Source organism: Pseudopipra pipra, chromosome 2 (genome assembly GCF_036250125.1).
Source record: "Pseudopipra pipra isolate bDixPip1 chromosome 2, bDixPip1.hap1, whole genome shotgun sequence".
Lineage (NCBI taxonomy): Eukaryota > Metazoa > Chordata > Aves > Passeriformes > Pipridae > Pseudopipra > Pseudopipra pipra.
In genome coordinates this window covers 97047235-97060622 of record NC_087550.1, presented here as the reverse complement: position 1 = coordinate 97060622, position 13388 = coordinate 97047235, and the positions used below count along the sequence as shown (strand labels likewise).

Sequence of the window (13388 nt, the reverse complement as noted above, 5' to 3'; positions counted from 1 at the left end):
ATGCATGACATTGAGAATGAGTCTAGAAATACAAGGTGACTGTACATCCATAGATAAATGAAATCAACTACTTTTTAATAGTTTATTAATGCATGGATCAGTGTTTCAAAATTAAAAAGTCTTAAAGAGAGATGTTTGCTGAATTAATGGTTATAACTGCATTGCTCATAGATCTTCTTAAAGAGGAAAAAAGTAGCCCACATAAAGGGCTCCTTCTTCATTGAGACCATGCTGATTGGCACCATTTTCAAAATGGGTCATGTATGTCTGTGTTATTCTGTATCTGTACTATCATGATATATATAGATATAGATAAATATATACACACACATACACATATAGGAAAAAAGAAGCATTTTCTGACAGGCAAAAATCCTTCACAAATGGAGTTTGACAGAGTTCAGTAAGGCATGGCACCCTGCTTTTTTCACTCAACAGTGAATGGAATTGTAGAAAAAATGAAAAGAGGTCACCTGGCCTTTAATATACATGTTTTGAAGTCACATATTTTTCTAGTTGTCATTAACAGTAAGACCTTTTTCTAAAACAGGAACCTTTACTTAAATGTATTCTTCAGGAGACCTGTGAATCTACCATGCATGTGGTTAAATAGTTCCTAGCCTTGACTATTCAGAAAAATTATTTCCCATCCTATTTATATTTTTTGTTTGTTACTTTTCAGTGTCATGAAAAGTGAAACACAAACCTTACAAACCCAGAACTCCACTCAAACACTAGATTTGTCAATAGAGATACTTGGGGAATTCAGTCTTTAGTGCGCAAGTCAACCCCTGCTATCTGCCCTGCTCCCTGCTCTACTGCTGGTTCCTGGGTTGCTGTTAAAATTTACTGTCTATGTTTCATGTGGGATGAATGAGTAAACACCTCTTAGACTGGAGAAGGGTCAAATCCTATAATACAGTGATAATTTATGCTTGGTGTATGGGAATCCAAGGCCAAAATTGTTGCTCCTGTGATTTGGGATAACGGGGAAATGTGATGGGAAAAAATTGCCCGAACCCTGAACACTCCTGAAAGAAACCCTAAAGCAGAGGGGACTGCTGATCTGTGAGACAAGCAGTTGTTGCAGTAGGGAATTCTTCTGAGCCATGGGAGATTCTGAGTTACATTTCCATTCACTCTCCTAGATTAATGCCCAGAAGTGCAACCTTAAGCTAACCATAGAGGCATAGCAAGTCTTTTTTACTCTTCTTACAGAAGTTTCCAGACAAATGAATTGGCATTTTTAATAAAAAACCACAACATGGTTGCAAAATTCAAATTTTTGCTCTCTGTATTAGGTACTATGTTTCTGGAAGCTTGTATTTTTGAAAGATCCCTATAATTTTTCCAAAAAATGCTCCTGAGTATCTTACATGGTTTTGGAGCTACTGAAATAATTCCAACAATAACAGTTCTGTTCTCCTCAGGCAGTTTTAATACCAAACCAAGTTTTCATTACCCACATGGCTTGTATCAGCAATAGTGTGGCCAGCAGGACGATGACAGTGATCGTCCCTCCATACTCGGCACTGGTGAGGCCTCACCTCAAATCCTATGTTCAGTTGTGGGGCCCTCACTTCAAGAAGGACGTTGAGGTGCTGGAGAGTGTCCAGAGAAGGGCAATAAAGCTGATGAAGGGTCTGGAGCACAGGTCTGATGAGGAGCAACTGGGGGAGCTGGGCTTGTTTAGCCTGGGGAAAGGGAGACTCGGGAGATCTTATGGATCTCTACAACTCCCTGAAAGGAGTCTGTTGCAAGGTGGGGGTCAGTTTCTTTTTCCAAGCTAGAAGGGATAGGGCAAGAGGAAATGACCTGTGGAAGTTTATTTTATATTTGGCATATGATGATAATTTTTTTTTATCAAACAATTAGAAGACTATCTCCCTGAGGGAACTAAGATCAAAATGTATGTGCTTTTAAACTTATATCTACATGTATTTAATGGCTATGAATAATTATTTCTAATTAATATTTTACATGAATAAAAATAATTTAAGGGTAATCTATGGATGGAATACTTAATTTTATTTTGGTAGCACCTGAGAAAGTATTCAACCTTCATTGGGCTATAACTGATTTGGAACAGTATTTAATAAAAGGACAAAACTTGGATGGTGACTGAGATTTACACCCTGTATCTAACACTTCTGAAAGTAATTATAGTTTTGAGAACACTTATATTTCATTGACAGTGATATTTTGAATAGTTAATTATGTATGAATTTATATAATGAATGTACTTGTGTACTACATACACAATATCTTGTGTACAACTGCATTGAAGATGCAGACTTTATGTGGAGACAGAGTATCAGTCACTGCTTTTCACATTTTGACTCACTAATCGTCATCACTGCCTATATAGTGGCATATTTCCAGAAAATACCTATAGAAAACCTGTGTTCTTTTCGTATCAAGAAGACAAGCAAACCAGTACACAGAACCCAAAACTCTAATTATTAAGAAACCTTAAGTACTTCAGCAACAACTAAAGACATTCTGACTTACAATCATGGACTAAGCTTTACTTGTACCCTTGAATTCTGAGGAATATAAATATAGTTAAATAGTAGAATTTAAATAGTAGAATAAAAGGCAGTAATAAAATAATTATTTTTTAAAATATGATGTATCTCTGACATATTTAGACTTCGTACATAAAAAAGTTAATAAAGTATGCTGTTCTTTGTCAGTGTGTCTTGAAAACATGCTTAAAAATTAAGACAAATCAAGAAAATAGTGGTTAGAGTGTTGACTATTTCTTTTGTAGCCATATATAATTTCTAAGCTAAATTATAAATTGAGTTTCCTATTCATGTTTCACTCATCAAGTAACCATTTACATTACAGAGGGCTACTTGCTAAAGGAGTAAGCACAGTGTAGTAGAATGTTGGGTGCAAGGATAGCTTGGTGTCTTTTTTTTTTTAATTAGAAGACAGAAGTATTGCCCAGGGAGAGGGATGGCAAAAACTATGTTTATTTCCTCTTCCTCCCATAAGAAGAGGCTATGACATGTATGAACATAAGTGTTTATGGGTGTGTGTGTCTGTATGTGTGTGTGTGCATGTATGCCCCTCAAAAGTATTTTAAGAAAGCATATCGAATACAAATTAAAATATATTCTTTACTAAATCTTCTAATAAATAAGGACAAGTTCTTCATCATGGTAAGTAACTGTTTTCAGTTAATTTTCAGGTTTTTCTAAGAGCATGAAATGTGGTATGGCATGAACCAAGGCTGGTTTTGGACTGATTTCAAGTACCAGTTTCATGTCTCAGATTGACTCAGTTTTGCTTCACTCTTGTTTACAGTCTGTTGTTTTTGCTCATATGAGAAACAAGACTGAATTTTTAGGAGGTCTTTATGGTTTGTCTTGGTCCAATCAAGCTGTGTAAGACTCAATGATAATTTTATTCGCATTGGTTCAATGAAAAATTCAGATTTTGGCTAATTAATAAATCCTAATGAAGATGAATAAAATGTTAAGTCATTGAAGATGGTACCTGAAGGAATTATTTCTTCAAGTTTATGGAACAGAGTAAAACAGATTGCATTTCTTATGTAAAAACATAATTTGGTGATTTTTTTAATATACTTTTTTGGTTTATATTCTTTTTTAATAGCACATTAATTTTGTTTTTTTGCAGAAATCACTTTTAACTGAACTACTGCATTGTCACAGAATATGATACATTTTTTCAAATATTTTCAATTTGTTCTTCTTGACATTTTATGTTTATGTGCAGTTTGCATCTTTTTTTGGTTTTCAATTTCAAATGTAACAGATTTTGACATTTTTGTTACATTTTTTTGTACTAGTGGTTTTTAATTTTTGAGAACCTGCTGGTTTTGAATTCTCTTTTTTCCCTTTATTCTCCTCCTCACTATGATCCCAGGAGCCAACACAAAGAAAAGCGCAGATGATATAACCAGTAATGATCGTGGTGAAGATGAAGGTATTTTTTGTTTTTTCAAAGCCTGATCCTGATGCATGAACATAAACTTTTCAATTTTTGTTATAATTATAATAATAATTATTGTTATTGTTATTGCTGTTATTTCAACATGATTTTTAGTCCCTCATTTGCAGAAGCTCACCTCAGTGTGCTTCTTTGTTTTCTTCTTTAGAATTTACTTTCATTGTTTTTCTTTTTAAAATCCAAATTAGCATATAGATGACTGCAGCTCCTCTGTGACATAGGTGTAAAGTTTATTACTAAATATGTGTGAAGTGAGTAACATAAGTGTTATTTAAAACCACATACTTTTCCCCCTCTATTCTTTCTTAGGTTGGGAAAATGGAATTTAAAATCATGCATGTGGTCTTTTCCCTCCTACTCGTTTTGTAAATTCACTTGTTTGAAATTCATGAAAAAATTCACATAAATCCTTCCTTTCACTTTCACTGTTTCCCCAGTGCACATGCTGTACATTGATGCAGTTGAATTGTGCTTTGTCTTTGCTATTTTTATTTACTTATTTATTTTTTTTCTCACAGGATGTGGTTTATTTCAGGACACAAAAATAAAGGAAGCTGTTGATGTTGCTTTATTGTTTTTTTCCTGTAATCAGCTAGCCTCTGAGACACATTCGTTCTGACTCTGACCACATTCCCACTGAAATCAGTAACAATCATTTTCATTGACTTCTTTCAAAGTTGGATTGGATTCCCTGAAAGGAAATGTTAAAAGTTCACAGTGAAGTACCCCAGAAAAGTTTTAGAAGGAAATACTTTTTTCCCTGTCTCGATACAGTGAATCTATTTAGGATGCACCAAAATATAAAAAAGTCGTGAAATCTTCCTCTATTCTCACCCTTCCTTTTCACTGAAATTATACTGACGTTTTATTTTACTTCACATATATACCAAATTAGGAAAAAAAAATTAAGTGAGAAAATAACAACTTTGGTTTTGAAGCAAAATGTTTCTAAATCCTCTCATGCTTGGACAATCCAAAGTGTTATTCCATGTATTTTTTCCTGTTTTTCTCTATCTGACATCAGCTCAAATAACTTCAAAACATATGTCCTCTCTGTTTCCCTTATAATCCTACATACTGCAGTGAGGATATTATCACCTCTTTTCCAGGGAGTTCAGCTCGATTTTAGCAACTCTATCCACATACAACATATCATAATAAAAATCTCAGGTTTTTGATTCACTCTGGTTGCCTTCTGCTATACCACCTCCATTGCCGAATTACACTATTTCCTATAACACAAAAATGCTGTGCAGAGTACTGTAAAATTACTCTGTTATTTTCTGATTATCACCTTCCTATTTCTGTGCAACCTATGCTTTTTTCAGATGGTGGTATTATCATTTCTATACCAAATTCGGAAGTTAATTTTAAAGCAAAGGACAAATAACAAACAAAACAAAAATTGCTTAAAAAACCTAAAGATAAGTATTACATTATGAACACATTTTTATTCAGACTTCTTTAGAAAATGTTAGGGTTTCATTATTAACAAGGGTATTCACTTCAGATCTATGCACATAAAGCATGGAGCTAATTTCCTTTATGTTGAAGCTAATCATGTTCCTGTTGAAGGGGAAGAGGAAGCCTCCAATTGACTTCAGTGGTGAAAGATTCAACCCTGAGAAAGAACTATGTAATAAAGAGGAATTACATACAACAAATCATGCCATGAGACTTGGGGGGGACAGAAGGGAAAAGTAATTCAGTAACACAAGTCATTGTGTTAAATGACAGCTGCATTCCTTTTTTTTGAGGGCTTAGTTGTGCCTTTGGAAAAGAAGCACTTTTACCTACTTTGCTGAAAATGCTGAGAATAAAAAAAAATACACCCACTAGAATGCACCTCATTGCTTTATATGATGTGTAATGGCTGTGTTACTTTTTTAGTCATCGGAATTAAAAGGATCTTATCACAAAAACTTTTGTTCTGCCGGTAAAGTACAAGATCTAAAATACTACGTGTTAAGTACATGTCTTTTCATATAAATGAGGCAAAACTAACAAGCCTTAAACTCTGACAAGTTGTACATTGGAACCTGGACATACGCTCCTACACTCAGCTGGAAATTCATGATATTTAAGGTAGTGCATACACATGAGTAAAATAAAAATGGGACATAGGAATTTGACCAGTGAAAATTTCCCTTTATGTATGCTCAAATTAGTTCCACATATACAAAACATTAAATATCTGGCACATCATTGCTGATCACATTTTTTGTGTCTCAAAGTACTTCCTAACAAATCTGGGGGAAAGGAAGAGTTTTGGAAGGTTTTCAAACCCAAGTCCTTGTCTTCTAGATGGTTAGCTCCACTTCCCTTCTCCACTCTTCAATATATACCTATCCTACCCAAAAGAGAACGCTGCTTTTCCTTTTTTTTTTTTCTCAAATCCTGATTGAATAATCAGAGATTCTGATTTTTCTTATATGTTTTGCTGTATACTTGAAAGAAGTGCTCTGATTCCATACATATACACTGAATTATTTATAAAATGTTTGCATATCTAATGGCGGCTTGCTAAATTGCTCCCTACTTTATAAAGGATCTTAGCCCCTGTTCCCACTGTTTTTGTAGAGAACATAAGTTCCTAATCTAGATATCCTGAATCATCTCTGGCATCAGGAGCCATTCATCTGGTCCTAAATATACTCCAAATCATTGATTAGTGCATCTTTGTAATGCACTTTGAAATATCAAAATATTACTGTCAATCTCATTTACCTTTCTTTTAGAAATAAAGATCCGGCTGTTTACCTGTTTGAAAGTAGTCAGGAGTGTTTTTGCGTATACAAAAGATCAACAGTACCATTAATTCAAGGATGTTCTTTGAGGGTTAGGTACCATGACAAGGAAAAGTACTATACAAAAGACATAGCTTGATTTAAATACAAAAAAAATCTGGGCCATGAATTCATATAAATCCTCTCTGTTAACTCCTAGGTTATTTGAAAGAAGGAATAGTCCACTACGTTTCCTTCTATCAGAACTATTTGATTTTGTGATATTATCTTTTACTGAACTATTGGGAATATAATTTCAACAGTTATGTCCCAGTGAGGAATGGGAAAGTATGGATCATTACCATAGTTTCATTATTAGATGTACAGATGTTTCTAAGTTGGCATATACTTGAATGAGAATATTCTAAAAAAGACAAGATTATTCCATAATTTGATTTTCCTCTTTAGGCTGTGAGACGTTTATATTCAAATTAAATTTCTTGTAATTTTGAAGGCATTTCAAATGTTCTGAGAACATTTCAGAGGAAATAGTATTTAAAATTTGAAATTATAAATACTAGGCTTGTAGGATGATCCTGAACTCTGTAAGCTAGCTGATTAAAATGGTGGTGATGACATTGAAAACATAGGAAAAAATTAAGACTATTTTTAGCACTGTTATAAATTGCTAATGCCATTTTCCTTATTTTTTTATTACTTTATTGTGTTTTCCTTACTTGAATTTTTTCAGACATTCATGATCAGAACAGCAAGAAACCCGTTATGGTCTACATCCATGGTGGATCTTACATGGAGGGTACTGGCAATATGATTGATGGCAGCATTCTCGCAAGTTATGGAAATGTCATTGTTGTCACTATCAATTACAGGCTGGGGGTTTTAGGTAAGTGATTCTTTTCTTCATAGAAATATTTGCATAGAAATATTTTATTGCTGAATTTTTCTATTGATCAATCAGAGGCCCTTGGGTCAGTTTCTGTTTTAAAAGAGACCATTCTCGCTGATGGATTTTGAATTCTGTTTGAAATATTTCTTGAAAACTGGGCTAGACTACATTCTTTTTGACAACCGCCTTCACCTTAGACAGAAATGACTGGAAATGTGTAATGTTTCAAGAACTAGTATCTTTTTCTTATTAAAATCATCTCGATTCTGTGTAAAAAAAAAAAAGAAAGAAAATTAATCAAGAATGAGTACTCACCAGTTTCAAAACAGTAGGCAATGATAGGAAGAGGGAAAATGTTACTATATAGCTTCATTTATTATTTTTGTGTGCAAAATGTTTTTTAGAGCAGAGGATGTAGAGGTAATACAGAAGAGAAAGGCTATATACCCTGATGGAATTTATGTTGCAAGTAATAGGCAATCAAGTGGTTTCAAGGAGTACTGTGAAATTATCTTCCTAAATATAAGGAACTCCATAATCATGAATTATAATATTGAGAGAAATTAATTCTGCTATATTTCAAACAGGAAAAAATAGCTGCATCTTCTTGACATAAATATTCCTCTGTCACCATTAGACTGAATAACAAAATAACCTTAGATCCATGACAATTGATCAAAAATCTTTTCTGCCTTCTCTGTTATTCCAGTTTCTGCATGTTAGCGTGTACCAAACTTTTGTCTAAATTAAGATTAATTTATCTATTGAAGTTCCTTTTACATAGGAAAATAAAAAAAAATGCAGATAAAACCAGACATTAGAAATATTTTTCATCTTCATGAAAAAGCTTAGAGTTTGTATAGAATAGCATATAGACTGCTCAAATGCTCATATTTCTGGCATTTTTGATACACAAGGTAAGGTATAGTTATTTAGTTTATGTGGCTTTTACAAGGATTTTTGATCTTGTGTTTCTTAATAACAAAGCTGATCTATATTCTTGTCATATACTATTTCAGAACACAGGGAACTTCTTTTGCTGAGTTATCTGTTCCTGTTGTTAATGCAATTAAAAACTTTATAGTTCATCAGAGTACTGAGAATTTTTTTTCTTGTCCCTGATTTTGACTCTTCTTTAAATACAAAAGAGCACTTTTTTTCTATGATGGAAACAGATTTAAATATAAAGTCAGAATTATAATGAGATATTTTGGTATATTTATGCATGCAATCTTGGTAATCAGAGAAAATAAAAAAAGACAAAAAAATAAGTACTCAAGACACAAAAAAAAGAATTACTCTTTTTGTTGTCGTTGTCAAACGAAGTGTATACCCAGGAACTTGGTAGTAGTTATTTATCTGTAAAAAAGGTTATTTAATGGATCTCTTAAAAGGTTTTCTCTTGGTTTCTTAAAACTAACATTATTGAAGGATAAAAATTATTATAATGGTTTAAAATGTTTCATTGTCCAGCTGGCTTATATAAGTCTAAAGGAAAAGGTACAATATTTGCATTGGTGAATTGTTATTTTATGTATTTATATTGAAAACATAATAATAGAAGGAATCAGAATGCTATAATTTTATATTGTGGCATTCAGAAAAAAAATACAAAACAGAGGCATTCATATGAGAAACTGAAATATAATAATCATCAGGATTTTAAATGGATTAGAAAAAATACAGTGCTATATTTTCCATTAAATATTGCTTCTCAGCAGTGGCAAATGTAACTTTCGAGACTGTGGAATTTATTCTTTATTACAAAAGTCTATGTCTGACTTAGAAAAACAAAGATATTTGGAATATGTGTATAGCACTTAAAAAAACAGAGGAATTGTGTTTTATGAGTATATTTAGGTTTTCTCCTCCTGTGGGAAATGTAAATGTGATCACTGAGAACTCACTGGGTTCTGCCTAGACATTGGAAGATGGTAGGTGAATTGCATGTATTTTTGACTAGTTTCAAAAGTAAAAGAAAGAGAAAACACAATTTTCTTCAGATGATCAACCATGTGGAAAACAAATGATTATTCATAAAAGTTAAAAAAGTAGTATAATTATTATGACATAGAGTTTGAAGGTTAACAATATTTGTATCCTTTTCTTCTAGTCTGGATTACTGAAGGTTATATTTGCTTAAATCTTATGTGGTTCAAATGCATTTGATTTGTAAGTTTATATAACAGATCAAATTCCAACCTGTTGTTAATGACAGAGATGTATAATTCTATCAGTATTATCTCATCCTGTGATGAAGGAATATGCATTAAATTGATCAAATGCATATCTCTAGGAAAATTATCACTTGAATGGATTCTGAACGGTATACTCTCCAAAAATGTTAGTTCTGTTCTTGAGGCACATTAAATTATTTTTCTTTCGGTCTATATGGTGCAATTAACAGCAGTAGATACAAAAAATATTAGGACTGCATAGATAATCACTGGATGATGTTAGAAAGACAAATTATAGAAGCATAGAATGGTTTGGATTGGAAGGGACCTTCCAGGACCATACAGTCCAACCCCACTGCCATAGGAAGGGACATCTTCCCAGGGATCAGTGTTGGGCCCAGTCCTGTTTAACATCTTTATAGATGATTTAGATGAAGGGATTGAGTGTATCATCAGCAAATTTGCTGATGACACTAAACTGGGAGGGAGTGTCGACCTGCTGGAAGGCAGGAGGGCTCTGCAGAGGGATCTGGATAGACTTGAGAGATGGGCTGATTCCAATGGGATGAAGTTCAATAAAGCCAAGTGCCGGGTCCTGCACTTTGGCCACAACAACCCCCTGCAGCGCTACAGGCTGGGCACAGAGTGGCTGAAGAGCAGCCAGGCAGAAAGGGACCTGGGGGTACTAATTGACAGGAAGCTCAACATGAGCCAACAGTGTGCCCAGGTGGCCAAGAAGGCCAATGGGATCTTGTCCTGTATCAAAAATAGTGTGGCCAGCAGGACCAGGGAAGTGATCCTTCCCCTGTACTCTGCATTGGTGAGGCCACACCTTGAGTATTGTGTTCAGTTCTGGGCCCCTCAGTTCAGAAAGGATATTGAGGTGCTGGAGCGGGTCCAGAGAAGAGCAACAAGGCTGGTGAAGGGACTGGAGCATAAGTCCTCTGGGGAGAGGCTGAGGGAGCTGGGGTTGTTCAGCCTGGAGAAGAGGAGGCTCAGAGGTGACCTCATCACCGTCTATAACTACCTGAAGGGAAGTTCTAGCCAGCTGGGGGTTGGTCTCTTCTCTCAGGCACTCAGCAATAGGACAAGGGGGCACGGGCTTAAGCTCCGCCAGGGGAAATTTAAGTTGGATATCAGGAGAAAATTCTTTACAGAGAGAGTGATCAGGCATTAGAATGGGCTGCCCAGAGAGGTGGTGGATTCACCATCCCTGGAGATTTTTAAACGCAGATTGGACGTGGCACTGAGTGCCATGATCTAGTAAATGGACTGGATTTGGACCAAGGGTTGGACTCGATGATCTCGGAGGTCTTTTCCAACCCAATCGATTCTATGATTCTATGATTCTATCTGTTACTATATCAGATTACTCAAAACTCCAACCTGACCTTGAACACTTCCAATGATGGGGCATCCACAGCTTCTCTGGACAACCTGTTTCAGTGTCTCCCCACCCTCATCACAAAAGATTTCTTTTGGCCCTTGTCCTGCCACAGTAGACCTTGGTTAAAACTCTCTCCATCTTTCTTATAAGCGCCCTTTGTATATTGAAAGGCCCTAATAAGGTCTTACAGGAGCATTGAACAGACCTGATTCAGCCTTTCTTTATAGGAGAGGTGTTCCAGCCTTCTGACCATTTTTGTGACCCTCCTCTGAACCTACCCCAACAGGTTGTGCAAGTTTTGAGCTGGCTTCCCGCCAAGTCTCCAAAACTTGACAACAGGGTCTGCTTCCCTTAGCTGTAACATGGTGACATCCAGGGTTATAAAACATTTTAACCGAATTATAGAGGCACATATCTTTATCTCGATCTTTTCTTCTTGCATCTGGTTAAAAACATGGCTAGGCTTTGCGAACGAAGATTTGGGAAGGGCTCTACCCACATTTGCTACAAGTGCGCTGGTGGCTAAAGAAGCCAATGCAAGATAGACAAGACCGGTTGCAAAAGGCACAGCAGAAAGACTCCTTGGATGGAGAGCTTTTGGAAGACTCCATAAAAGAGTCTGGTGAAATAAACACCTGAAGAAAAGTACAAAGATCAGTGTTTACAGAGCCATAGTGCTGTCTACTCTTTTACATGGGTCCAAATCATGGGTCATCTACTGCCAGCATCTGCAACTCCTAGAACGCTTCCATCAACGCTGTCTCCATACAATACTAAACATCCACTGGTCAGATTATGTGACTAATATGTCTGTTCTTGAACAGGCAGCAGTTACAAGTATTGAGGCCGTGTTGCTGAGAATCTGGCTAAAATATAACTCTTTAAATTATGCACTGAACAATGTTTAGCTGTAACTCCAGCATACTCCCCCTCTTAGAGGACTGCAGAGTTGCTCTGGGAATAATTTCTTCATCTCTCTGTCTCTCTCTGTGTTCAAGTAGCACCATGACAAAATAGCAGACAGCTGGATTCAAGACTTTTGAACCTTTAAATTATCCTTCTTTCCTTTGATTTAAGTATTTCTAGAATTTCCTGATATTTCTAGATCTCCAAGAATGCATGCAGCAATAATCTGCGTTGTTGATGTTATTTAGAAGACCGTATTTTCCCTTTGAGTAAAAGTTTGCATTTAGCAAAATGCATTCCATGGTAGGCTCTTTTTGGGACAATAAAATAGAAAGATTTAGCTTTTTCTTCTACTTATTCTAGTGAGCACTATTCAAAAAGTGGAATGCTGCAGTGCTGTGTTTAGTTACTTGTTCACTTTAAGGTTTGTGAAGATGCTGCCTCTGCCCAGCTGAGCAATTTCTGTTCCTACTCATACCTCACCACAATGGTGACTGAAGATTCTGCTGGAACTAGGGGGAATTGTTAAATTGTCCCAGTGTAAGGCAGTGCTCCTGTATCTTGGAAACTTCAGTTCTGTAACACACAGAAGTTTAAATCCAGTTGTCTCCCCACTCCATACCACATGATTTGAGCACTGTGTATGGTGACTCTATTTTTTTACAATATGTTCAAGTTATTCAACAGTTGAGTTGAGTTTTCAAAATTCCCAAGCTATTTAGAGAGTTATTTAACAGAAATAATAGAAATTCATCAGAGTGGTTGGATTAGGCAAAACAGATATCCTAATTCAAAATAGGTTCTAATGTTACAAAAAGTGGGATGTTTTGAATGATGTGGCTCAGTCTAGACACTGCTCAATTCCTCTTCAGTGTCTACATTCTTATTCTTCATGGATATGCTTTAAGAAGTAACAACATCTTTCCACCCTAGCTATAGACACCGTTTTAGTGCCTTTTTCAGGATTATATTGGCAGGAAAAATACAAAAGAGGGATTAATGTTTCTATTGCTTTACAGTGACATGACCTGGATCATCTGCCTCATAGTGAGACAGATGTCCTCAATTTGCTGTTTCCTTGTTTAACTTGTGTAACAGTAAAAATTAAGTCTGAGAACTCGGCCTTGCTGAAAAAAACCTGAAAACCAAAAACAAAACCAAGCCTCAAAACAATAAAATCAAAGCCCCAAAGCCCTAGCACAATTTTTTATGCAGTTAAATTTAATCATGGTGTTACACACTTTGAAGAAAAAAATTGAAGCAATCTTCAAAAAGTTAACATATTTAAATATGAACTTGAT

At 35.3% G+C, this 13388-nt stretch overlaps 1 protein-coding gene across 2 annotated transcripts in view; it reads left to right on the top strand.

Annotated features, from left to right (window-relative positions):
• NLGN4X (neuroligin 4 X-linked) overlaps positions 1-13388 on the top strand; it is a 177325-nt gene that overhangs the window by 97351 nt on the left and 66586 nt on the right. Inside the window, exons 4-5 of one of the 2 annotated variants that reach the window (XM_064646546.1) lie at positions 3901-3960; positions 7462-7614. In XM_064646546.1, coding sequence (XP_064502616.1) covers positions 3901-3960; positions 7462-7614 — 213 coding nt within the window. The remainder of the gene's footprint in view (positions 1-3900; positions 3961-7461; positions 7615-13388) is intronic. The other variant, XM_064646547.1, reaches the window with a different exon arrangement.